We start from the raw sequence: 26,723 nt of genomic DNA, 5'->3' as shown, positions 1-26,723 counted from the left end.
ATAAAGATACTGATTATTGTCCGGAGTAGACTGTTTGTTAGGTAGTTTGTCATTGATAAACTCAAACCAAAAAGGTGTTGGTTTCTTTGAGTCCTCGCTCAGTTGAGGGTACAGGTCCCCTGGAATAAGAAGATTTTGATATGAATTCAAAAACTATATGAAAATAGTAAATGACATGGATTCGAAATATGAAGGAACGAACTGTTTTTCACTACTTTACAAAGTACTTTATAAAATCTTATGTTTTCGGACCCATGGATTGGATTATTAAGGATGACCTTTCGCTTGTTACTATCATCTTATTATATACCAAAACAAAATGCACAAAAGATATATTAGCGTTTAGGTCTTAACTAAGATTAAACCTAACGCAACATGGAACAGTCTCAACTGGTTACATAAATTGAAATTATAATTCTGCTTAATTTTCGTTGACTATTTACCTTTTGAGAACCCAGCAACTGAGATTTGTCCGCTTTTGTTTGTGATTTCTCTGAACATTTTATTTTACTTTGGAATCCTGTAAACATATCAAGTAATCTACATTTTAACGTGAAATATAGCAACAAATGAACAATATACGGAAAATGTATACGAATTAATAATGTTCACATGTTAAATAACTCATTATTGACATAGCATACAAATAAATAAAATAAAAAAAATAAAAAGATATGTAAATAAATAAATAAATACTAGTAAATATATCATGTATAAACACCCTTGTAGCAGTGCAGATAATTCAGAAATGTCCCTATACAGTATTTGTATTAAGATATTAGGGGGACAAAAATGAAAAAAAAACACCAACGTCATTGACTTGAGGCAAAATAGATTTACCAATTGACCAATTTGTATTATCACATCCGATTTTGTCCTTGAAATGTGAAATGTGTCTACGTCTGGGGCTTAGTCTTATGTTTTCAGACCCTAGGATCTGATCATTAACGTTGGTAACTATCATCTTTCTACATGTTTAAAAAAAATACACGCGAAAAATTAAAATTACATAAAATCAAAATAGGTCTGCCTTAACATGGAATTTAATACAAGTTTAATTCTGTAGACATTTTACTTACTGATGTTTCGTTTATCCTGGTCAAGCGAATTTGACCAAGTGGTTGTGGTTGATGGTCATCTGGACAGTTTGATAGCCATTGTCTTTTCTTGATACGTAACTGACACATCTTGAATCTAAGAATAGAACAATGTCGTGATATCAAGTAAACCAGTAACAACAGTCCCGCCCTCAACCCCAGTCTTGCTATCAGCTCCACTCGAGCCAAAACCATACCAAGCCCTGCTTCCAGCTCCATCCATACCTAAGTCACACCACCCAGCCCCAGACCTGCTCCCAGCTCCACCCCATGGCACACCTAGCCCCAGACCTGCTTCCAGCTCCACCCCATGGCACACCTAGCCCCAACTCTGCTTCCAGCTCCACCCCATGGCACACCTAGCCCCAACTCTGCTTCCAGCTCCACCCCAGCCCAAGTCACACGTAACAGCCCTATTCCGAATGGTTTTGCTGTAATATCGCCTTGTGGCGATTCAACTTCGGACTAACCTAGCCCCGGCCCTGCTCCCAGCAGCAACACCCACCCCAACCACACCCAGGTAAGGTTACAACATTATTGGAATTTATGTACTGTCAGTTTCTATATGAAGTTACAAAGTCTGTCCGGAACAACATTATCGGAGTGTAGTTATATTGTACATAAATTATGGCAAGCCGTTTGGGTTCATATTCGTTTAAGTTTATATTTGTTCAACAAATTGTATTATGGTATTGCTACATATGTCTGTGTTTGAATAAGAGATGTGCATTTTGATTAAATTGATACCGCTATTTGAAATAAGGAATAGCTCGATACATGTATTTATCATAGAGGTACATATACACAGCATACATTAACTGTGTAACACAAATACTTTAAAGATATCAAAATTTCAATTTCCATATTAATTTGTAATTTATTAGAAAAAGAGACATTTTAAAATAATGATATCTGCATTTAAATTAAGATATCGATTATACTTGCAGTAACATATATATGAAAGATACAAAACAAATGTAGACTGGTCGTGCTAAACACAGGTACCTGAAACACACAATTTCGGTACTTATTCCATAGACCAGGAAATATTATTGTGTAACTACTGATTTTCAATCCCCTGTGTGAAGGATCAATGTTCTTACTTCATTTTCCCATTCATTACTTATAAAGTTCAAACGCCGACTATCAAATAAACAATCACTGGAAATTGTAGAAAAACGAATGATTACAACTGATACAGAAACACGTTTCTGCTCCTTTTAAAGTATCGAGAAAAATAAAAACAATCGAGTACATGTGTTAATCACAAGATATAGCGATATACCAGTGTCACGAGTCGGTCTGAGTAGATAAAAGGACAAGCCAAGTTAAATATCAGATTTTCACTCCTTCACAGTCGTATGTGGCGACTTAAATCGCTAACCACCAGCTACCCCCCCCCCCCCCTCCCCTCTCCTCCCTCACTCCACCCCTACCACAAAACTGAGTAAAGTCTAGTCTGCTGTTTTGACATTTCAGTGTGACTTACATAACACACCTTGAACAAATAAAAACAAAACGAAACAAAACCTATCCATATAGATGTTCAAAAGAACGTAAAATCGAAATTAATTTGTCCGAAGATGCCATGGTCTATGGCTCGAATGATTACTCCTCATTGGGTAAACTACAGTGGACACTGTTTACCGAACACTATTGCAGCTGTATTGCACATGAATATAATCGTTTTATAGAAGTTCCGGATTGTAGAGAGCATGTAATCGCATGAGATACTATTACAGTTAGGTGCCGTCCGGTATAGTAAGAGTATCACTCGTTATTCCAGAGTACGCCGATCTATTTATTATCATGGATGTTTACTTTGCGAGGCCTCACTGTTATCAGTGTGTTACATGGTATCTGCATATACTGTTATCGGACACATATGATACATTCGACATGAGAGAGTGAATTGTGATTTTTGTTTTGGACTTAGAGAACACTATACCAGTGATTGTGTTATGATCGTTTTTATCTGCGTTCTACGAGATAGAATGCGGTACTAACATTTGTTCTTCCACACACTATCCCACCGCCGCCACCATTTTTGAAGAGATGCTGTCCAGTGTCACAGGCCTTCTGACCTTAGTGACAATCATCACGCACGTGTCAGAAGTCCAATCACAATGTACTATGATTGACGCTTGCTCGTGTTTCATGCCAGATGGAAATGTTGTGGATATTTCCTCATTGGGTGACAATAATGGATTTGCCAAGTAAGTCACGACTTTTGACTAGGTTTCTGTGGTAAACATTCCAGGCATTGTGCGGCTGTTCCATTTTTTTCTCAGGTTTTCGGTTTTTGCAAATGGGTACTCAGCCGCTCAAAAGGAAACAGTAGGGGAGAAAACTAAATAAGATACCAAAGTATGACAATAGGACAAGGGACCGTTATTTTTACTGTCATTCCGAGACTAGTCTGTTTGTTGCCAATATAAATTATAATATTAATCGGTCTCCTAAACCAATGGATATGACAAATAACAAGATTTAGATTTCAGAGCCGTTTCTATTCTCTTCTCGGTCGCAACATGTGATCGTCCCCTGCATATAGCGTACACTGTCACAACTACATAAGTAAGAGATTGTTTAAGAACCTGTCCTTGGTAGGAGTTTTCTGGATAGATGTCTAGCCGTTGACAATTAAGCGACAGGGCTTGGTGTTTCAACCCGTTTACCAATAATTTCCTTCCTCAGGATTTTCTACCTGCATATCAAAAAGCAAGTTATCCAGAGCTGTCTGCTGTTTACCAATAAGCTTGTTAGCCAAGGTTGTCTAACTTTTGACCAATAAGCTGGTTAGCCAGGATTGTCTATATTTACCAATAAGCTATTTAGCCAGGGTTGTCTATCTTTTAGCCAATAAGCTAGTTAGCCAGGATTGTCTACCTTTTGACCAATAAGCTAGTTAGCCAGGATTGTCTACCTTTTGACCAATAAGCTGGTTAGCTAGGTTTGTCTATCTTTTGGCCAATAAGCTATTTAGCTAGGGTTGTCTACCTTTTGACCAATAAGCTTGTTAGCCAGAATTGTCGACATTTTGACCAATGAGCTAGATAGCCAGGGTTTGTCTTCCTTTTGACTAATAAGCTAGTTACCCAGGGTTTGTCTACCTTTTGACCAATAAGCTAGTTAGCCAGGGTTGTCTATCTTTTAGCCAATAACCTATTTAGCCAGGGTTGTCTATCTTTTGGCCAATAAGCTATTTAGCCAGGGTTGTCTACCATTTGACCAATAAGTTAGTCACAAGGATTGGCGATCGGTTGATCATTAAAACCCTTATCAGCCACGGAAATTACCCTATCTCTCAACTATCAGAATAAATCATGATTAAGTAGTTATCAACATATTTTGTACATAATTATTTGAAGTAAGTATCATGGCAGATTACGATTGCCCTGTATGATGATTCGGCTCCTATTGCGGGCTTCCATTATTTTTGAAGTGCCCGCAGTTCCTGTTCAAGCTATGGTTTGCCCTGTGACATCACTGCCTTGGTGTACTACTTTTCGAAGGCATACTAAAATAAATGTAAGCTAAGGAGTTCTAAGGTAGACAACTATCACATGTGTCGGTGAAAGCTAATTGTAAAATCAAATAAATATCAAAATATTTTGTTGTAGGTTTTTCGCCATTCCTGGCCCGGACACGTTTTATTATTCCTTGAATCTGTGTTATCCATTCAACGAAGGTTCGTGTAGCGGCGCCGCCGTGAGTATTCCCAGACCTGATAGCATTAATCACAATATCACAACTTTCAGGTTGAATACATGTGATTTTGCCGTCTGACAAGACTCTGAATAATCCGAAGTTTTGACATAACTGTCTCACTCATTATAAAGTTACTTCCTAAATAAACAAAGAACAATGTAATAATAGCTCAGCTCCGGTAACATGTCATGGTAACGTCGAAATACTATGCTTCCGAAATCATATGATTGGATTACCTACTTTGTACCATTTGTCTCCGCTAGATTGCGCTCAGGAAAATATACGGCTGGTAATTCAGTCTATGAAGGAATGTTAGCGGCGTATTGAGGTACCTCGGTCATAACTTTAGAATGCTAAAAACCTTACCGCGATTAAAAATAAAAGAAAAAGAAGAAAACGTCTCTGGAGTAGGTGATTTTTACTGGGGATATAAATACCAAACAAAGCTTCTATCTTAGCATTCTCTCCCTTTGGATATGCCGTGGGATTATAGCTTTTTGTACATATTTGATAATGTTTTGTTGCTGAAACAACTAGACCTGTGATGATCAGGTTGTCAATTAATTACTATTGATGATGATGATGATGATGATGATGATGATGATGATGATGATGATGACGACGATGATGATGATGATGATAATTTGCAGGGATGCCAAACGTCGCCGGATTTCATCAGTACATTCCAAATAGGAGATGCCAGTTCCGTGATGTTTAGCACAGATCCGTCAAACAACGTACATGTCCTTTATACGTCACCGACGGACGACGGCAGATTCAGGTAAGGATGACGTCATCATTTACCGTCGACGACACATTAATGTAAGGTATGACGTCATCATTTACTGGCGATGGCAAATCTAGGTAAGGATGACGTCATCATTTACTGGCGACGACATAAAATGTATTGAATGACGTCATATTTTCCGTTTATGAGGATATTTACCAAAGAACTTCAAGTAGGAAACCCGACTAGATATGATATTTTGTTAATACAATACATTGTATTCATCAAATATGTACAAAATTATTTTCCATTGTTCGTAAATCTAAATTGTCATATTTAGCTGACTTAAAGCGAGGATGTATTTTAGTTTATATATGTGATATGAAGAGATTTAATGAAAAAAATAGTCCATATTGTGCGCTCTAGGCCTCTCGATCTCAAAGTGGATATTCTCGTTAGTCTGAGCTTTGGTCTCTACTATCGTATCTGATATATACATATATACATACCTATAGTATTATGATTATTTCCTCAGGACAGTTGATGTTACGCTGCAGTGTGACCCAAATTCAATAAATCCTAACATACAGGTGTTCGGAGAGCAGGGTTTCAATTCTCTCTTATATGTAAGTATATGATTATTATGATGTAAATATTACATTATTCTAAAAATTATTACTTTCTGACAAATCCGATAGATAATATTGAAAGGTCACAGCGTACCAGAAAAAGTCAAAACGTCTCGGTAAATGTCAAAACTTACCGGTAAAGGTCAAGCGTACTGCAAAAGTCAATACGTACCCATAAAAGTCAAAACTTACCGGTAAAGATCAAAACGTACCTGTAATTTGTTAATTTCGAAGTAGTTATGTCGTTAACTTAAAACTGACCATGTAATTTCATGTTATATTCAGAGTGTTATTTGAATAATATATTATGTAAATACGTACGTATATAGAACATTTCTATTTTCAGACCTTTACTATTAGCTCACAATGCGCATGCCCAGGAGTGTGCGGCACCAACCCCGAGCCCGTAAACCCCGGGGGTGACGTTATTATCACAGTAGAGGCTGGAATCAGTCCCGGGACCATTCTCTGTATAATGTACGTATCGGAGATATTCGTAGAGCTCAGTTTCTTTTCCACTTAAGATTTTAAACTTTTTGCATGCACAGGAAATGTACATGTCACAGAATCCCGTACGAACTACTTTCAATTGGCTATCTCGAAATTTAATGAAGTGCGCTAGCGATTCATGTTGAATTTTCCTTTGTCCAGTTGGCATTATCAATCCATCAATGCCAACTGAAAGCAGTTCAAAGCTTATGTTCACCACTTGTGATTTAAATAATCGATATGACATTCTCGGCTCTGAGCTTGTTGACAGGTCTATCATGTTGTTCCGCATACACAAATAGTGCGCGAGACAATAGAAAGCCAGACTAGAATTATATGTAATACAAATATTTAATGTAAATTAACATCATGAAATACAAAATATAAACTGTCCGTCTTGTTTTTCAAAAGGTAAATGTGTATTTAATATTTTCCCGCAACTTCGGTGTGCTTCACTTGGCACTTTATCAATGCGCTGGTTGGCAGTTTATGAGACATTTGTTGCTCGAATATTCTTTTTCCTCTTCTTCTTATAATTTCATATTTCTTAACTTTATCAGTTATTGAATTTACCCACTTTCACATCCTCGATTCTCCAGGGGTAAAACTCACTTAGCTTTCTGTGCAGAGAGCGATAATGAACGTAATCCCTGGAGTCGAAAAGGTCATTTTCACTGTTTCACAATGCACTCAGTATCCGTGTCAATTTGTGTTTCTCGGGTAGCTGAGTTGTTTCCTTAGGCAAGACCCCAATTACTCTGAATGACATACGACTGGCATCCCGTTAGTTGTTCAGTGAGGTAGTCACCAACTACTACAAGGATACCCCGCCTCAGAATATGATCCTGGCTGTTCACGGGGCGATAAGCATAGCAAGCAAACAAACAAACAAATACGAACCTTATGTATTCTCGGAACTCATCGGATAACCCGGAGAGGTCAAATCGGTAATACCATGTAACAGGTAAGACTGTAGTAATAACCTTTCGATATTTTGATTGTAGAGCTATCGTTGGAATGGTCGTGTACGTCGGTGGAGGGATGACGTACATGCGGGTGAGAAAACAGGCCACAGGGGCCGGTATGTTACCACATCGAGATTTCTGGGTAGCAGTTCCAGGACTGATTAAGGTAGGTCATCGAATATCGATAATTCAAGTCTGATCAGGAAATGAAGTTTACTGCCTGAAAATTTACATGCCAACTTTTATACAGTGTAAATGTTTCCAAGTTAGAGTGTTAATGCTCCGGAACAAGGCTCTGCATCCTTCGGGAGACTTTCTATAGTCTGATGTAACTATCAATGACAATGACAATTGTTTATTCTCATAAACAGATCGCTCGTGTCAAGTAGAAATCAGATCTGATGTTAAAGCTACTTAGTTTCCATATTTCACTCAGTCTAGTGTCAATACAAATTATTTCCATAAAGACTCGAGGGAGAAGTCAGATTGAAAGAGTAAACGTGTAAATGTTCCAATTAAGCAACATGAGATAGATAGATGTGCTGTAAAATTGTCGCACTGACGGTTTGATGACCGGAAACCAGATTATAAGACAATTGTATTTTTCCTTTTTTAGGAAGGAGTTGTTTTTACCTACCAGAAGATCCGCGGGAAAATTTCCGGGAAAGAGTACGCTGCAATATAATCATGTACTTTTATTAGATTGTCAAACACTAACCCAGCCCTGGCGGAGAGCAGCGAAACAACTATTCTACATTTTCATTTCTATGGCATGAACTGTTTTGTATTATTTCGCTGGATGGTCATCATTGTATGAAATTTTATAGTGAATACATTCAGCAAATGACGTTTTTTACTATATTATATAAAAAAATATGTCATGAGAAATTTAATGTTTGATATACCCTTTATAGAATCGGTTTTCTACGACTCTTTCAGGAAATAATATGGAATTATATTGAGATTAGACAGAATAATATAACTCACATGTACATATATGGGAGAAATATGTAACTCATACTATATATGACTGAATACCTGGTATAGTCATCCACCATCATAGTTAAAACATTATATATACATTAAGTAATGTAAAAATGTAAAATATCATCATATTTATATAAGTACATTTCATCAAATGGTCCTGAATGTCACACATATATCAATTTTGATTTTGCATGTAATAAAGAAATATTTATCTAATCACCCTTAGTAGATTATTTTTCACCTCAATAGTACGCAAACATCTTTGGTGAGAATCTTGGTGACTTTTGTGGCTATCATAGACAACATAACAATGAATTTAGTAGTCGAGTGGCGCAATGGAGAGCGCCCTCGTTTGTCACTAAGACAGCCAGTGTCGACTCCCGAATCGGGGCATGCGCTCCCGTTCAGTAAAATACACCCCGGAGGCTTGACTTAGAAAAGTGCAGTTTATAGAAAGGGAGCGCAGATCAAGATATGGATTTAGTCAGATTAGGAGTCACCTGCCCCGGCTAAGCAAATTATTATTTTTTTTTCAAACTTCATGCGTTTTTTCTCGGCCGGGAAAAGGGTAGGGCGGAGAGGGTGAAGGATCGGACGACAATGCCGACAACAAAATGCGTTATATTAACAAGAAGGAGCTCCATTTTTTCCTCCAATAGATACATGATGATCATGGCAAATCAATCTAAAGATAATGTTAATGACGCGAATGACTGATTGGAAATTAGCGAAAGTTCATCAATGTTTATTAATAGATGGCACATTCGTTGACCATGAACTTTTTCCCCGCCGAAAAGCACATGGTACAGTTTTGTATAAAAGTCGATCATATAAAATGTACAGTTCAAATGCAATATATCAGCATGAAGTAGCTCCATTTCACCAAAAAGGTGACACATGTATATCAAATCAATCCAAAGATATCACAATATTTTTTGAAAATAGCGAAAGTTCATCAAAGTTCTGTTCATCAGCAGACGGCATATTCGGGAATCTCGACATTTCCCGCCGAAAAGCACAATGGTACGATTTCGGTCCAACATAACAAACAGTTCAATATCTCCAAAAACATGATAAAATGATTAGTTTAATGATCATAAGTCAAGCGGAGAGGTACTTAGCTGAAGTTCAACCGCGGATTCACAACCATGTCAGTTAATTTGGGGTTTTATAATATTTACACAAACAGCATGAAATCGTGTATGACCGACACCGGCTATAGCTATATCTGAAGAGGACAGAAACCACAACGAGAGGTCAAATCACGGTAAATATTCAAGTTGGTATTTAATTCAGTTTTAAGCTAAGATGATAGAAATCTACTCCAAATTTGCCATGCTTGTTTGAATACGATTTATTGATGATTCCATGGTATGCGATTTTCAATGAACAAACAAATGCACTGTATGATTTTTATGACATAAACTCAGGTTCCCAGTACGGAGTAAACGTTCACATCAGCGCTGTTTTAGACGTTGAAAATGTAACTAAAGATTTGATTTTATAGAGTTCGCAATTTATAATAAGGAATGTTATCAAGTAAAACAATTTTATGCAATGGAGGTTATTGCAATGCACGAAACATGCGAGATACATGAATTTTCGTTGATGAGCTACTGTACCGCGTATAATTATTAGATACTATACGCCGTACACCGACAGATTTTGTTTTCTGTGTATACCTTGATCAACTATATCAAGTTTTTAGCTAGAATACATTTCTTAAATCTACAAATTCAACGTTGATTTCTTTGAATACTGCGATATCGTCGGTACTAGGCAGTCTATTTATGCATCGTTTACCTTTCTGAAGCAATTTCCATAAAGTGTCTGTGCAGTAAACATTCACTAAACTTCTGTCGGACATATTTTTCTATTTGATGTGCATCATTAAGCTTGATTTCATACAAACTAGCTTGAAAACTTAGCGCGATCTGACTCCAGCATCTAACTGGTTACCGCTTCAGAGATGCCATGTCGTTTTTTATTCTCTCTCTGAATCATATCTGTGACCCAGATCATTACATAATAATGTATAAACAAAGAAAATGGATTTAATCTTATCCGGAATTATTGCCGATTGGCTTACCTCCCTTACCACAGTAATACATGTAACAGACGATTTATGACTTTTACTCTGGTCACGATAAGCTCTTGAAGTGACAGTTATTAACAAACGCAAGGATTATGTTGCATTATTTATTTATTTATCAATTGTATTGATAACATTCAGTTTGATTCGCTTGTTTTCATGCAATACTGTAGTTATCATTTACTATAAATACTGACATTTTTTTCTACTTGTGGCAATGATTCGGTAATCGCTTTCCATAGCGAATCGTAGCGCCTGGAGGAGAGTCATCGCTACCAGATTCATGGTACGAAGAAGGGACACCAAGAAAGGATACAAACGTACCTAAAATGTCGTCACATTATGTCACAGAAAAATCTTTGATTCTATCGGCAAACACACGCATTCTGAAGATAAAAAGAACTATCGGAGGAACAATGCAGGAAAAACTGGCGCAATGGTTGGCGTTATTCGTGGAGGCGCTCATTGTTGATGACGTCATCATTTATGATCAAAACGTCACATCTTGTTTACACACAATTTTTCACGTCGATCTCACAGGTAAGCATTTGTAAAATTGATATAACCAGTGTATTGCTGATTTCCGGTAAGGTGAAAGGTCAAGCTACAAACGAAATAACGTTCATCATGACGTCTCAATTTTGCTTCGTACAATCTTCTTATCGTGTCGATGCTTTTCATAACATAACATAATAATGATAGTTAGTCTATATTTGCATGCGACTGTTTCAATTTTTTTCTTCGACCTCAGATTTATAAATACATACATACACATATATATAAATATGTATATTTTCTAGCGCAATGATTAGGATGGGAATTGGAAGCTTGTCATGAAAATCTGCTACAGGCTCCTTTTGGTATTATTTCTTGGATATGTTCCGGGATATGAAGAAGCGACTGGTCCTGTCCCATGTTTTCCAAAGTGTCCGTTATCGGAGGAAGGTAGGCGTCTCTGTGAGTCGCTTTTATTATTGGAGCCATGCGTCGAACTTACCAAAAGACCGTAAGTATATTACGACAACCAAGGGTCACTTACCAATCAATATCTATTGACCTCCCGATCTCATTCACACACGTGTAACATGATAGCTAGTGGTGTACCTACATGATTTCGACCCAATCTAATTAAAATTAGACTTGTAATTTCCGTTCCTCTACGATACACTGCAATACAAGTACTTGCATTGCAGTGTATCGTAGAGAAGTGGAAATTACAAGTCTTATTTTAATTACATTTAGATTGGAGTTCGACCTTGCAAGCACGCGCTTTACGTCACCGGTCGGACAATAATGAATGATTCATTCTACATGTAGGTAGATTCGGACTAGAAGGCTGCCATATTCCTATGTAAAATTCTAATCCATAAATGAGAGGTGTGCCAGTTAAATAGTTATATTGTAGTTACTGGTTCTTCCAGATGTCCGTTCCTACTTTCACAAAGTTTTTGGGACATAATAGTGTCCAGTTTGACCAGGTAAAGAATTTCATATAAATAGACCGGGATGGCAATTACAGAGCTACAGATATTCATCTCTCAAAAATAAAGTACTAGGTATAGGGAACCGTTCCTATTCCGGGCATGGCGCACAGAACGTAGACTTTCATCCACCCAGTAAGATGAGGGCTTCTCCGTTTTCTTCTTTGATGACATTCCATTGATCTATCTTTTCTCCTTAAGATATATGCGGGTGCTGTCTTTGTCAAAATCGCTCCCTCCCCCTCTTTTTTTGGGCGGACTCTTGTGCTGTTTTCCTTCTAGCATGTTTTCGCTCGGTCATTGGTTTTTTTGCATAATTTAATATTTTCGGTAAACAGTGTAACATTTCCCCACCAGCAGTCGACATTTATCCAGAAAGTCATTATATTAGGAACATGCCGTTGAATATCGAATGAATGCACACTGTATATTGGGAAGCAGGTGAATTATGGGATGGGTGTAACAACTCAGATACTGACAAGTTAGAGAAAATTCAGCTAGAAGCAGCTAGAATTGTCACAGGTTTAACCTAATTTACAAGTAGACAGTCGCTATATATAGAAACCGGGTGGGAAACACTATTAGAAAGGCGAAAGCAGAAAAAAACTTTTATTATTCTATAAAATGCACTATAATATGGCGCCATCTTATTTGAACGACCTTTTGCCCAACAGAGTTAATGAAAATACTACTTACAACTTGAGAAATAACCAAGATTATGTACCACCTAGATGTCGTCTGTCTCTATATGAAAAATCATTTCTTCCCAGCACAGTAAAAACATGGAATTCTTTAGACATCACTGTAAGATCTTCAGAAACAATAGCAAACTTTAAAAGACAAATAAAACGAAAAATACCTGTAGCAATAAGACTAGGAGTTGGTGACAGAAAACTTGATGTCTTTCACACTAGACTTCGACATGGATGTAGCTCATTAAATTCAGACCTTTTTAAAATTAATTTAACTCTGAACCCTTCATGTAATTGTTCATTTCCCTTGGAAAATGCGCTACATATTTTTTTTACAATGTGACCAATATAACGATCATCGTGTCATGTTTTTGAGGAAATTGTCTGTATTTAATGTCCATATAGATCTAAATCTGATACTTAATGGATCAGATAGACTTAGTCAAATTGACAATGACAATATACGGTTGATTGTTCAAGAATATATAAAAAATACTAACCGTTTTTATTAATCTGATGTCATTTATGTCATAATTGTAAGTCATGAACAATAGACTATACAACTCCTATATCAATTTGTGCAAAATAAATTATATATGACATATATATTATGCAAAATACTGATATATATAACATCGATAGACTATATATATCGAAACTATATTGTTGATAGTACATGTAAACCAACATTTTTATTACCATATTGTACATTTTGTTTTATGTTTACTTATTAATATTATGTCATGATCATTTACTTAATAGCCATAACACTATTGTAATTTTGGTAACTGGTATGGCACACGTCGTTGTTTCAACCAATAAATATTAATGTTGTGTTCTTTTATATATATATAGAACATCTATGTGTAAAATATCATTATATTGTATCGTAAATGCTGCCATTTGTTAATACCATTATATTCATGTTTATGGAAGAGGACAATTATAAGTTGTAAAACTTGTGTCCAATTCCTTTTGAAATGTTTTCAAATAAAATATGTTTAAACTAGGAAGCAGGAGTGTTACCACAGAGAAATGGAAAATATATACAAAATGTCAAGATATCCTTTGCTGATATAGAGGTATGATGGTAGGGAAGGAGTGTTACTATAGTATTGTAAACTTTATCTATCTTAAAACAATTGTAAAACAAATTATATAACAACTATTTTTGTCTCGGATGGAAGCGCGCGAGGAGTATTCCTGTGGAGTATGCGGAGAAAGCCCACGTGTTAGAGCAACTGACCACATTCCTTTTCGTGCCCAATCCGGGAATCGAGCCCTGGCCGCTTAGATGTTACCAATGTGCCACCTGGCTACCCTACATAGTACAGTATTACTATAAACATATAGATTTAGCGGAATTGGACTTGGTACCGTTGGCCAGGTAACTCAAAAGGTTAAAGAGTCCGTCTAGATTTCGAAGGTACCGGGTTCGAGTCCCGGTCTGGTTATTGCATTTTCCCTCTCCTGTTATATCTGACGTCTAACTCAATACCCAACGAGGAGGTATAGGGTCTCGTATGTGTCTTCGGGGTCGAAGGCTTTGTTGTGGTGGAAATGGACTTGGCTGGGCGCCGGTGGCCAAGTAGTCAACAGTCTACAGTCGGAGGTCCCGGGTTAGAATCCCGGCCTGGCCGCTGCATTTCCCCTCTCCTGTTACACGGAAATGGTAAATATACCAAAATGTAAATACACCATGAACCAAAGACATATTTTCTGCTAATGTTGCGTTTGATTTTGTTGTAGATTAGATGATGCGACTGACACATGCAGCTGTGAGTGGTCAGATGTTTTAAGTCATCCCGGATACAGCTCGGTCCCGGATAATTCTAAATGTCTACTGTACTCCCTGGAAACTTGTGGTAAATCGTGTATGGTTGATAATTGATTGTAATTATAATGTACCTAGGTCATATATGACTCTAACAAATCAGAAACTAATTGATTTACAACATGTCCGTTAAATAACAAATTCTAATCATACCTTAATTCAAATTGTGTCTTAACGGAGTTATATCCCCCTCGTCAACATTAATCTTATCGGTAAAACGAAAGTATGATACTATTATTGAATATAATAAGCGATAATGAATTCTTTGTCTTTTCTGGTGAAAAATTTGACACGGTTACATATTTTACAATATATATATATGTTTTCCTCACACAGATGCGAAGATACGTCATTCGCGAGACACTACCGGAAGAGGGTATTCTATTAACAATTTTGTGCGGGAAATACAAAATGAGAATTCTCGCATTGAAAAAATAACAGACGAATCGGAGAAACGAGAAGCCAAAGTCAGGATGTTGAGTGCCGTACGTGACATCATTAACCTGATAAGGAAACTAGAAGGCACCCAGACAGGTTTGTCACTGAGTTATGATTTCCACTCTAAAATATTTCCTGTTCACAAAAGGTTGATATCTGACCTTTAAAAGATGCCAAACACCGACAGCGTATTCAGTGCTTCTCAAAAAAAAAAAATAAAAATAAAAAAAAAATAAAATGCATAAAATGGCATCCTCCGTACAGAAATATATCTAATTAACATCTATAAATGGTAACCACGGTTCAGAAATATATCTAATTAACATCTTTAAATGGTAACCACGGTACAGAAATATATATAATTAACACCAATAGATGGTAACCACGGTACAGAAATATATATAATTAACACCAAGAAATGGTAACCACGGTACAGAAATATATATAATTAACACCAATAGATGGTAACCACGGTACAGAAATACATGTATATCTAATTAACAGCAAGAAATGGTAACTACGGTACAGAAATACATGTATATCTAATTAACACCAATAGTATGGTAGCCACGGTACAGAAATGTATCGGTGATCATAAAGGCTATTACACAACCCAATCTGTTATGACATATACATGTATGGTATTGCGTAACAGTATTTCAATCTTTGGCTAGATAGTTAAATTTTGTACCTTTAAGAGATATGTCCCGTGTCCCAGTTAATAGTTGTGTTTTGTACCTTAAAGAAGAGATATGTCCCATGTCCCCGTTAGTAGTTGTGTTTTGTACCTTTAAGAAGAGATGTGTCCCATGTCCCAGTTAGTAGTTGTGTTGTGTACCTTGAAGAAGAGATGTCCCATGTCCCAGTTAGTAGTTGTTTTGTGTACCTTGAAGAAGAGATGTGTCCCATGTCCCAGTTAGTAGTTGTGTTTTGTACCTTGAAGAAGAGATATGTCCCATGTCCCAGTTAGTAGTTGTGTTTTGTACCTTGAAGAAGAGATGTGTCCCATGTCCCAGTTAGTAGTTGTGTTGTGTACCTTGAAGAAGAGATGTGTCCCATGTCCCAGTTAGTAGTTGTGTTTTGTACCTTGAAGAAGAGATGTGTCCCATGTCCCAGTGAGTAGTTGTGTTTTGTACCTTGAAGAAGAGATATGTCCCATGTCCCAGTTAGTAGTTGTGTTTTGTACCTTGAAGAAGAGATGTGTCCCATGTCCCAGTTAGTAGTTGTGCTTTTTACCTTAAAGAAGAGATGTGTCCCATGTCCCAGTTAGCAGTTGTGTTTTGTACCTTGAAGAAGAGATGTGTCCCATGTCCCAGTTAGTAGTTGTGTTGTGTACCTTGAAGAAGAGATGTGTCCCATGTCCAAGTTAGTAGTTGTGTTTTGTACCTTAAAGAAGAGATGTGTCCCATGTCCCAGTTAGCAGTTGTGTTTTGTACCTTGAAGAAGAGATGTGTCCCATGTCCCAGTTAGTAGTTGTGTTGTGTACCTTGAAGAAGAGATGTGTCCCATGTCCCAGTTAGTAGTTGTGTTTTGTACGTATCGGGGCTATAATACCACATTGACTAGGTCAAGTTCTGGTAGATGCTTTGGATCTTGAGTTAAAAATTCTGACCCAGAGGATTTAGGTTCATAGCTCAACAAGTCCTGGCGAGGTGAAGGGCCGAACAAGTCTGTAATCTTCTTTTGTCCTTCAGACATTTTGGCCTACCCAAAATACAGACCGCCGTTTATCTTTTAGCGGATGTATTGAATTGGTTCTTAATTTCAGAATCAGTTGTCTTAAAATAACACACACACACAAACCCCCCCCCCCCCCCCCCCCCCCCCAAAAAAAAAAAAAACCAAACGGAGAAATGACGTGTATGCACGGCCATACGAGTATATGTAACCAAGAAATTTTCTAGATTTGATAGTCGATATTGTGTTTGCGGTAAGTAAAAAACTTCCTGCGTATTGAAATGGTATAAGTATTTTATTAACCGATGCTGTGGTAACCAGCTTGTCATAACCTATTCTGTTTTGCTTTTTCCAAATCCACTGACAGGGAAACCCGGAGGAAGTGCTTCCAAAGATACACGAACAACTGGAGCAACTCATACGGGACAAAATCAAGATCCCCAGTTCACAGGTAAACCGACAAATGAAATGACACAGCAAGAGAGAAAATATTGATAAAGTTTTAAATACTTTTTATTTTACCGTATAATATTGACAAGATATTTTACGGCAACAACTTATCGATACGATAAGTCAAAGATAGAAATATCAAAGGGCAATAACTCTTACTGAAAAGCACCACTAAGTCATAATAATTCTATTACATTTTTACCTGTGAAAATTATTATGGATGCATAATGAAATTTGAAGACTAATTAGAAAATGGAAACGTGCACACAAAAGAGCCAAACGTACACTTATCAATGATCATTGGACTAAATTCCGTCTAATTAGTAATAAATGCATTAACACTATTAAACATGCAAAAATCGCATAGATTAACAATCTCTGTGGTACACTCAAGAAACCATCTAATCTCAATGTGAGGAAGTGGTGGAAAACTGTGTACTCATTATTGCCAAATTATAGAAAATCCCCGATACCACCACTTCTTCACAATGACACTATAGTTTCAGATGATTTCGAAAAGGCTTCCCTGTTCAACGAATTTTTCTGTGCCCAGTCAACTATTGATGACTCAAACTCTGAACTTCCAAAGATTAATTACGAATGTAACCACACTCTTTCTAATATACATATCACTGCTACTGATGTAAAAGACGCTATATTAAATCTAGCCATTGGCCCCGACCTTGTCAATCCTCGATTGCTTAAAGAATCTGTTGACATTATCTGTAAGCCCTTAAGCTCACTGTTTAACCTATCTCTAACATCTGGTATTTTCCCAACAGAATGGAAATCTGCTTATGTAACCCCTGTGCATAAAAAAGAAAATAAGTCTATCTTAACAAACTATACACCGATATCCTTATTATCTCTTGTTGGAAAATTGATGGAACGATGCATTTTAGAATATGTTCACAATTTTTTGCATGCCCACTCGCTACTATCTCCCCACCAATCTGGATTTAGACACGGTGACTCACCCGTTAGTCAACTTCTTGCTATCACTCATGATATTTACTCTGCTTTAGACCATGGTGAAGAAAATTACCTCTACAATCGTAAACAAAGAGTTGTTATCAACGGAACATTTTCTAATTGGTCTGAAATTAAGGCTTGGGTTCCCCAAGGTTCGATATTGGGCCTCCTTTTGTTTCTCTTATTTATAAATGACACTCTGAAAGACATACGAGCTTATATAAAATTATTTGCAGATGACACCTCTTTGTATGTCATTATCGACTCACCTAGGATTAGTACAGTCGGTTTGAATTTCGATCTTCGTAAAATTCATGAATGGTCAGCGAATTGGTTGGTTAACTTCAATCCTACTAAAACGGAAACCCTATTAATATCCAAAAAGACTAATTCCCTTATTCATCCTCCTCTATACATGAAGAATATTTTGCTTTCTGAGGTAAGTTCACATAGGCATCTCGGTTGGATTTTGTCCAACAATGGCGGTTGGACTGATAATATCAACTTGACCAAATCTAAGGTTTCACCAAAGTTAAATATTTTACGCAGATTCAAATTTACTTTAGATCGTACTTTCCTTCAAACTCTGTATTTTACTCTTATCCGACCTATATCTGAATATGGGAATATTGTCTGGGATAACCTTACAAAAAACTCAGTCTGACATGCTAGAAAATCTCCAATTAGAGGCAGCGCGTATAGTTACTGGCGGAACTAAACTCACAAGTAGAGTAAAACTTTATCTTGAAACAGTCTGGCTTCCCTTAGAGCAAAGACCCAAACACCACAAAATAATTCATTTCCATAAAATAGTTCCCGGTCGGCTTCCTCAGTATCTACAAAAAATTCTTTCTCAGCGTAACAATAGCATTCATGATCACAATACTAGTGTTGGAAATAACTTTCGCCCTCCTCCTTGTCGCACAAGTCTCTACATGAAATCCTTTCTGCCACCTGTAATCCCTTTGTGGAATTCCTTGCCAGATGCAATAAAAAGTGATCCGTCCATAAATTGAAAAGTTATTTAAATAAACCACGCCACAAAGTTCCACATTATTTCCTTAGCGGTATTAGACTGGGTCAGATTCACCATGCTAGATTGAGGATGGAGTGCAGTCCACTAAAATTTTATCTATTTCATAAAAATCTTATAGATAGTCCTCTATGCACGTGTAATCAAGAAGGTGGGACCAAATGAACATTTCCTATTACGTTGTCCACTTTTCGCGCAGTTTCGCTTACGTTGTTTTAGTGCTCTAAACTATCCCTTATCAACTGAAATACTACTCTTTGGTGATAGCGAACTTGCGTATGATGAAAATCTTTTGATTTTTTTCCAGTGTTCAAGAATTTATAACTATTTCTAAAAGATTTGAATGATTGTTTTTTTTCTTGTCCAGTACACAGCAGATTGTATATCTCATGTCATGGCATACAATTCCTCTCTAATCTTTTTCTTCTAGTCTTTTCATCTCTCCGCTTTTCCGAATTTCCCCATTTTTCATCTATACAAGTATTACATTGCTCACTTATGTATTCTCCCACTTGCTGCCGTTTACTTAATGTGTCATAAAAGGAGACGGATTAATATAAGTCTTACACTTGTTTCCGAATCCCATTCAAATTATGATTGTATGATTGTATATTGTATATGTATGAATTGAACGAATAAAATAAAGTTTATATAAAAAATTGCCTGCCATTTCCCATTACTTGCAAACAGTCGTCGAATCCATGTAAGCTTTAATGAATCAATAAAAGATTGTGAGTGTATCATTTTCAGACCCCTTTACTATAGTTCTTAATAATTACATATCTTTTTATCTTGTGTGATGAACTGTTCCATAAGAAATGATAAATTTCTATATTCAGTTTCTTGATGAATATATTATCAGGATTTGGTAAAGTAATAAAAAGATGATTAAACTGAGAAATAAGGAGGGACTTGATTATATGGATTCTCCCTATAGGTGTCAAAAACCTTCTATTCCATATTTTAAATAATGACTTCAGTTTTACTAGTTCTTTGTCATAATTCAATTTAGGAATTTGATTCAAATCCACATTAAATTCGGATCGGATCGCCTTGACGACAACATCTTTTAATACTAAAAGTTTTTGATAGATTGCCACCCTGATTTATGGAAGAGACAGTTTCTGCATGTAATCTTTTAACCCATTTACATATATCAACTCCACTACACTATTTAAAATAGCATCTAGATTTACCTCCTCAATGTAACTTTCTCTTGAGATTAACTTTTCATAAAATAACTTTATTTCATTTAAAATATCTGCGTGATCTCTTATAATTTCTCCATCATCTTTTTCCACCTTAGAAATTATTTTTGAAATGAAATTTCTGTTTTTTTTTTTTTTTAATTTTTTAGGCTTCTCCCCTTCTTCAACCCACTTAGCATTTGATCAAAACGACTTCCTTTCATTCTGTTTCTAATTCCCGTTTTTTCGCCTCTACTTGTTCAAAATCAATATTGTCTTGGGCTTCTAGCAATTTAATTGACTCTATAAATTGATTTTCATGTATATGTGACTGTTTTTTCTGAAAAGAAGAGTAAGAGATAGTTTTGCCCCTAATTTCAAACAGAAGTGTTTCCAGAAAAAGTTGGTCATTTATTTGAAATTGAATCTCATTGTCAGAAATTTTCTAGATTTGATAGTCGATATTGTGTTTGTGGTAAGTAAAAAACTTCCTGCGACTGAACATGTTATAACTATTTTATCAACCGATGCTTATGTTACCAGTTTCTCGTAACATATTTTTGCTTTGTTCAAATCCACTGACAGGGAAAAACAGAGGAAGTATTTTCAAAGATACACGAACAACTGGTGCAACTCCTACGGGAAACGATCCAGATCCTCAGTTCATGGGTAAACAGACAAATGAAATGACACAGCAAGATGAAATATTGATAATGTTTTAAATGAGTTTAATGTTACCGTTTAATATTGACAAGAGATTTTACAGTAACAACTCATCGAGTCAACTGTTGTTTAGATAACAGCATTTCAATTAGCAGATTCTGGAAACCAAAAACAATTTGCTTTGTGTGCCTAATTTAACATCATTTTAGTGACTAATCGGACCTCAATCGCAAAAGAAGTAAAATAAAACAACGGTTTTTTTTTATCTGGCGATAAATCAATTTCAAAATAAGGTTCACTGTGTAGATTTTTGAACTTTAAAATATATTTTTGTGATTAAATTACCATTTGTTATTTTTGCGGTTTAAGGAGTTTGGAATACACCAGCAGCAACGACGAAAAAGGTAACTAATAACGACTCTTTAATCCACTATTAACGCCGCGAATAATGATTTTGTTAAAAATGACCTCGATATATGATATTTGTCGATCTGAATACTAAAAATTCATGAAAATATAAACCAATATTTCATGTAGTTAATCTGGGAGTAGTATTTATCTCCCTTTGTACGAGATTGTAAAGGACAGAACCAAAATAATACCCCCTGTTCATACTTTTTTTGCATATATTTACTTCTAAATGTCAAAATACTAACGAAAACTTGGATTTGGTAAGAGTCCTAAGGCTTGTTTACGTTTTGAGGGTTTCGATAATGGAAAAAGGATATGTGCATTTTGATTTGGTGATAATATGAGGGTGATTTTTTCGGTGGGGGGCGGTTGGGGTTGGAGCGGATATTCCCGCCCCGCCAACTTCATTTGTTTTGGTCTAAAGCTATTTGAATAAGACTTTGTATTTAAAAAAAATGCCATGGCCGTAACATCAGTTCACCAAAGTCATGGAATATCTACTGCCAATCCATTCAAGTCAAATCCTCGTATTATCACTCTAAATAACCTATACACAAAATTCCTTATTCTATGGTTTTGCAAATATAATAGAAAATAAAAAACATCCGAAGTAATTTTAGTAATTTTAGGTTAACACCCCCCCCCCCCCCCCTAAAAAAAACCAACAAAAAACCCCCCCAAAAAACAAAAAACAAAAAAACCCAAAAAACAACATGTCGACTTACTCCCTTCCCCACCTAAAAACATCCAATACGTGCCCCAGTTAACCTCTTGCCAATAAAATTTAGCATCAAAATTTTGAATTGGTCACTTGTTTATTGGATATAATTATAAAAAAATACACATCATGAAACAAAAATATCATAGTACCTTAATTGGGTTAGGGGTCACTTTAACGTGCCGGATATGACAAGGTATCAGTAAAGTCATTGTCCGCAGTATCCGATAAATATCAACGAGTTTAAGAGGGAAACCTCTACAAATTCAAAGTATTTACGTAATTTCAAGCTGAAATACAAGGCTACAGATGTGATTGGTACAGGTAGTTTGGTAATGCATATTTCTTTTCAATGGAGGACATTTCAAAACTAATGCATGTTTTACATGTTGTGAGCTCCCGATTTAACAAGACTAGTAGATATTACTCGGCTTACCCTACCTATGTTATCATGTATTCTCAATTCTATGGTATACATTTTAGTACACTGGGGCTTTTATACACGTTTTGAGGTGAACGCAATAATCACCTTTGTCGTTTAATTTGTTGAATGAATTGTTCAAAAACACACGTGATATATTTGCACCTTTCAAAGAAATTGAGATCTAGTTAATGTAGATTCAAAATGAACAAGAGCGCAATTGTAACGTCACTATTTGTTTGCACAGCCCCCAGTTAAGATGTCACCGATGAAGAATGATCACAGATTCGAGATCGCCATGTTCGCATCTGTTATTTTCTTACTGCTGGTCATTCTCGCCCTGTGTCTTCTAGCAAAGGTAAAGTATATCATCAAATCAATAAGGTAAAGTGTGTCATCAAATCAATAAGGTAAAGTATATCATCAAATCAATAAGGTAAAGTATATCATCAAATCAATAAGGTAAAGTGTGTCATCAAATCAATAAGGTAAAGTATATCATCAAATCAATAAGGTAAAGTATATCATAAAATCAATAAGGTAAAGTGTGTCATCAAATCAATAAGGTAAAGTATATCATCAAATCAATAAGGTAAAGTATATCATAAAATCAATAAGGTAAAGTGTGTCATCAAATCAATAAGGTAAAGTATATCATCAAATCAATAAGGTAAAGTGTGTCATCAAATCAATAAGGTAAAGTGTGTCATCAAATCAATAAGGTAAAGTATATCATCAAATCAATAAGGTAAAGTATATCATCAAATCAATACGGTAAAGTGTGTCATCAAATCAATAAGGTAATGTGTGTCATCAAGTCATTGGGGGTGTACGACAGTGGTTTTAATAAAATGTAAGCTGCTGAAAAGTGTCTCTTTTTTACAGCCTTAGATGTTTGGTGTATATAAAATCATTTTATTATGGTATTTCTTTGACAAGACCATCAGCAGTGCCGCGTTAATATGTCATGTTAAACACACATGGATATGGTTTCTGTCCTGGTTCAAAATGAACATTTGCCTATGTGAGGAAAATTCTGGATTCTGTTTCTAACTACGTATATTGATTGGTACCTCTCTGTTTGATATTCAGCTTAAACGTTGCCGTGGAAGGATTGGCTAGACCGTATAAAGTGTCTTTACAGTGTGATGACACTATAAAGGCGTGCCCGTATAAAGTGTTATTACATTGTGATGAAACTATAAAAGAGTGCCCTATAAAGTGTTATTACAGCGTGATGAAACTATAAAAGCGTGCCTTATAAAGTGTTATTACAGAGTGATGCAACTATAAAAGCGTGCCCTATATATAAAGTGTTATTACAGCATGATAAAACTATTAAAGTGCCGTAATCCGACAACTTAAGCATAGGTCGAAGTATTGATCGTTTTGGTTATTAAAATATACATAATAGATGATAAAAAATCACAACTGAAATTTGATGATGAGTTCGGCTTGACTTTAGAAAGTGTGATGTTCCATCAGTGCTTTAACAACGTCAGATTATCAACACTTGCATGTCTCCTCGTCAAATGTTATGAAATATGAACAACTCTTTTGTACTTTACATAAAAGAGGGTATGGACCCTTGCCTTAAATGAAAATCAAACATATATAGGCAGACTGGGAAGTCAGCTCCAAGATAATTTTCACTGCTTTGCTGACTGGTTTGAGTTTCCGTATAAACACGCTATCACCATTGCAGTGTTTCTTGGTTCACTTAAAGAAAAAGAAAATTAAATAAAACCAAAATTCCACTGAACATGAAATGTTGTGTGATAAGTTAATTAACAGGGACGGATATTTTTACGATGACTTTCGCATACTAAGACACTACACTAAATTGAAAGGTCTGTTCCTTCTCAGGGATCAACACTAATAGATTTTATCCCTTAATTTTTTTAAACTTACTTATTCATTTATATCAGGTCCTTGAGACTATTGATTAGCAAACGTGTTTTTGTTGCGATTTTGTACAGCTGAAAACGGACCGGGCCGGAGTAAATCTGGACATAGTTGGTGACCTTGACCTCGAAAAGCGACGGTATCATAGACTACCCTGGAGGTAAGAAATACGTGTTAGTAATATCAATCTGAAAGTAAAAATAAACAATTTTTTTATCTTGCTAGTTAGATCATTAAATGAAGAAATCACCTAATCAAGTTGGTTACTCTTTAAGCTGATGTATTTTTACAATTGTTAATTCGAACCATTATTTAATCTTATCTTTCACGTCAAATAACACAAGATAATGTCTCAAATATGTGATGGAAAAAAACCCTTACCGTCATCTGTGTACATATATAACTTTGTTATTTACAATATATTTTTTATAATTGGATTTCAACATGTTTATACAAAATCAAAATACTAATTTCAATGCTGTTTTGATATTCAGGTGCCCTTATGGAGTAATGATTTTAGGCTAGGTCTATATTCGTGTTAATTTCATTGATGATACAATTTTGTGTTGGTGTCTCTCCTTCCTCCTGAGTATATTGTCTTAGGAACATTACAGTACCTGGTCAATAATCAGCAACAACTATTTTACAAAATGCCCGATTGCCTTGTCTTTTGTTTTGATTCCACCTCTGTGCCTGCTGTAATTTCGTATCGATAGTTGCTCCAGTGATGTAAACTATATTTTTCTCTCCTATATTTTCGTCATAATGATAAACCTAATTTTCACGAAATAAAAAAAACCTGTTTCATACTTTCTATCCTGGTAACCGTAACAGTTGAACTTGTTAATTGTGTTTGGAATACAGCTGTAATGATATGATTTATCATGTTCCTAAATCAGTTCAAACATAAACCCTGATTAGACACTACTCTCCACGCAAGCATCGTTGTACATATACATATAAGTATAGTGAACATTCTAATCCGTTGTCCTTCTAACAACTAAAGGTCAACATTGTTTTCAATGTGACGTGAAATGTATAGAAGGCTTTCCCTCCCACAGAACCTTGTTAGACAAACTTCGTCTTCGCAACAGGGAAAAGGCAACGGAGAATGCGCGGAGGGGGCAGTTTAGCCGAGGACTGTTATCTCACAACAAAGTAAGTGTTAGTTGACGGGTTCGTCTGTCATTCTGATTTTGAACCCAACCATATTCAGATTAGAGAGCTTCATCAATTATTCTGGCGTTCTTTATTTAAAAGAATAATGAGTTTCAACACTTTCGTGACCACTTCAAATTGATTTATAAACGACTTGATCTTCGCGCAGAAAATTCAACTTTTAATTCTTATATTTTGCACGACGATTTGTGATTCAGAAAAAAAAGATAAATACTAAGAAACAATTTCGTTAAGGCAGATTTCAGCTATTGACGTATACGATCTGTTCCAACATCGATGTTGCAATATAACTCCTAATACCTTTGTAATAGATGTCTTCAAATTGGTAATAGGTTCTACCTACGTGTGTTCTAAAATAATATGTAGAGGGAACTCTTGATAATGTAAAAGAAATAATAATAATAAAAAAAAAAAAAAAAGATCAAAATTTCCGATTAAGTATTTCAGTGTTTTAATATTGTGTTCACGCCTTTCAGATTGGCAAACCCCCAATGGCAGTACCATCAAAAAGTTCATTAGGAAGAAAGAACTCCAACACAAGTGTTAAGGACAATGTGGACAAGAAGACTGATAGCTGTACATTGATTTCTGGTCTCACGCACGGAAACACAACCGGAAGTGACGTAGAGTTAGACAATGAGTTTGGGATGTTCAAAACAAACTTCCAAGAGGATTTTAAGTCTTTACTAAACGCCAATCAGGATAAATAGGTGAAACGTTAGATAATCACCTTTGTCGTTTTATTTGTTGAATGTTAAGTTGTCTGGGATATCATCGCAAAGCATATTGATATCAATACTGTAATTCATTCTTGTGTCTTACCAAACCGTACACTATTCATTCTTTGACTTCGCGGTAAACATTTCAGTCATGAGATATCAATGAAATATGCACTTTATATGAATTCGTAGTTGTAATGAAACTTAAAACCAATTTCTGTACAGAGCCCCGAAACAGAAATCGAA

At 35.9% G+C, this 26,723-nt stretch overlaps 2 protein-coding genes across 3 annotated transcripts; both read left to right on the top strand.

The window, feature by feature from the left end:
- The first annotated feature begins 2,982 nt into the window (after window positions 1–2,982).
- On the top strand, window positions 2,983–8,824 carry LOC117343492. The gene is made up of 7 exons (XM_033905861.1): window positions 2,983–3,313; window positions 4,721–4,808; window positions 5,459–5,589; window positions 6,071–6,161; window positions 6,511–6,641; window positions 7,658–7,784; window positions 8,235–8,824. The coding sequence occupies exons 1-7, from the start codon at window positions 3,153–3,155 to the stop codon at window positions 8,301–8,303; spliced, it is 798 nt and encodes a 265-aa protein (XP_033761752.1). The 5' UTR covers window positions 2,983–3,152; the 3' UTR covers window positions 8,304–8,824.
- A 2,357-nt stretch (window positions 8,825–11,181) lies between these two features.
- On the top strand, window positions 11,182–26,479 carry LOC117343489. 2 transcript variants are annotated; one of them, XM_033905859.1, is made up of 11 exons: window positions 11,182–11,237; window positions 11,498–11,703; window positions 14,620–14,735; window positions 15,041–15,238; window positions 17,187–17,270; window positions 21,047–21,130; window positions 21,494–21,528; window positions 22,922–23,032; window positions 24,654–24,739; window positions 25,674–25,737; window positions 26,235–26,479. In XM_033905859.1, exons 2-11 carry the CDS (start codon window positions 11,531–11,533, stop codon window positions 26,466–26,468), a joined length of 1,185 nt encoding a protein of 394 aa, XP_033761750.1. In that variant the 5' UTR covers window positions 11,182–11,237; window positions 11,498–11,530; the 3' UTR covers window positions 26,469–26,479. The 2 variants fall into 2 exon arrangements, with proteins under 2 accessions (XP_033761750.1, XP_033761749.1); XM_033905858.1 differs by having other exon boundaries at window positions 25,641–25,737.
- The last annotated feature ends 244 nt before the right edge of the window (window positions 26,480–26,723 follow it).

This window comes from Pecten maximus, chromosome 15 (assembly GCF_902652985.1).
Source record: "Pecten maximus chromosome 15, xPecMax1.1, whole genome shotgun sequence".
In the NCBI taxonomy this organism is placed as follows: Eukaryota; Metazoa; Mollusca; class Bivalvia; order Pectinida; family Pectinidae; genus Pecten; species Pecten maximus.
Note: the sequence above shows the minus strand (reverse complement) of the source record. Positions and strands in the feature narration are given on the sequence as shown.

Bases quoted from the DNA above. Each gene is read 5' to 3' on its own strand.
- LOC117343492 (XM_033905861.1), top strand. From the start codon at position 3,153: ATGCTGTCCAGTGTCACAGGCCTTCTGACCTTAGTGACAATCATCACG. The intron at 4,809-5,458 runs GTGAGTATTCCC...GATAATTTGCAG, and splicing joins GTTCGTGTAGCGGCGCCGCC to GGATGCCAAACGTCGCCGGA. The intron at 7,785-8,234 runs GTAGGTCATCGA...TTCCTTTTTTAG, and splicing joins CAGTTCCAGGACTGATTAAG to GAAGGAGTTGTTTTTACCTA.
- LOC117343489 (XM_033905858.1), top strand. From the start codon at position 11,531: ATGAAAATCTGCTACAGGCTCCTTTTGGTATTATTTCTTGGATATGTT. The intron at 11,704-14,619 runs GTAAGTATATTA...ATTTTGTTGTAG, and splicing joins GTCGAACTTACCAAAAGACC to ATTAGATGATGCGACTGACA. The intron at 15,239-17,186 runs GTTTGTCACTGA...ATCCACTGACAG, and splicing joins ACTAGAAGGCACCCAGACAG to GGAAACCCGGAGGAAGTGCT.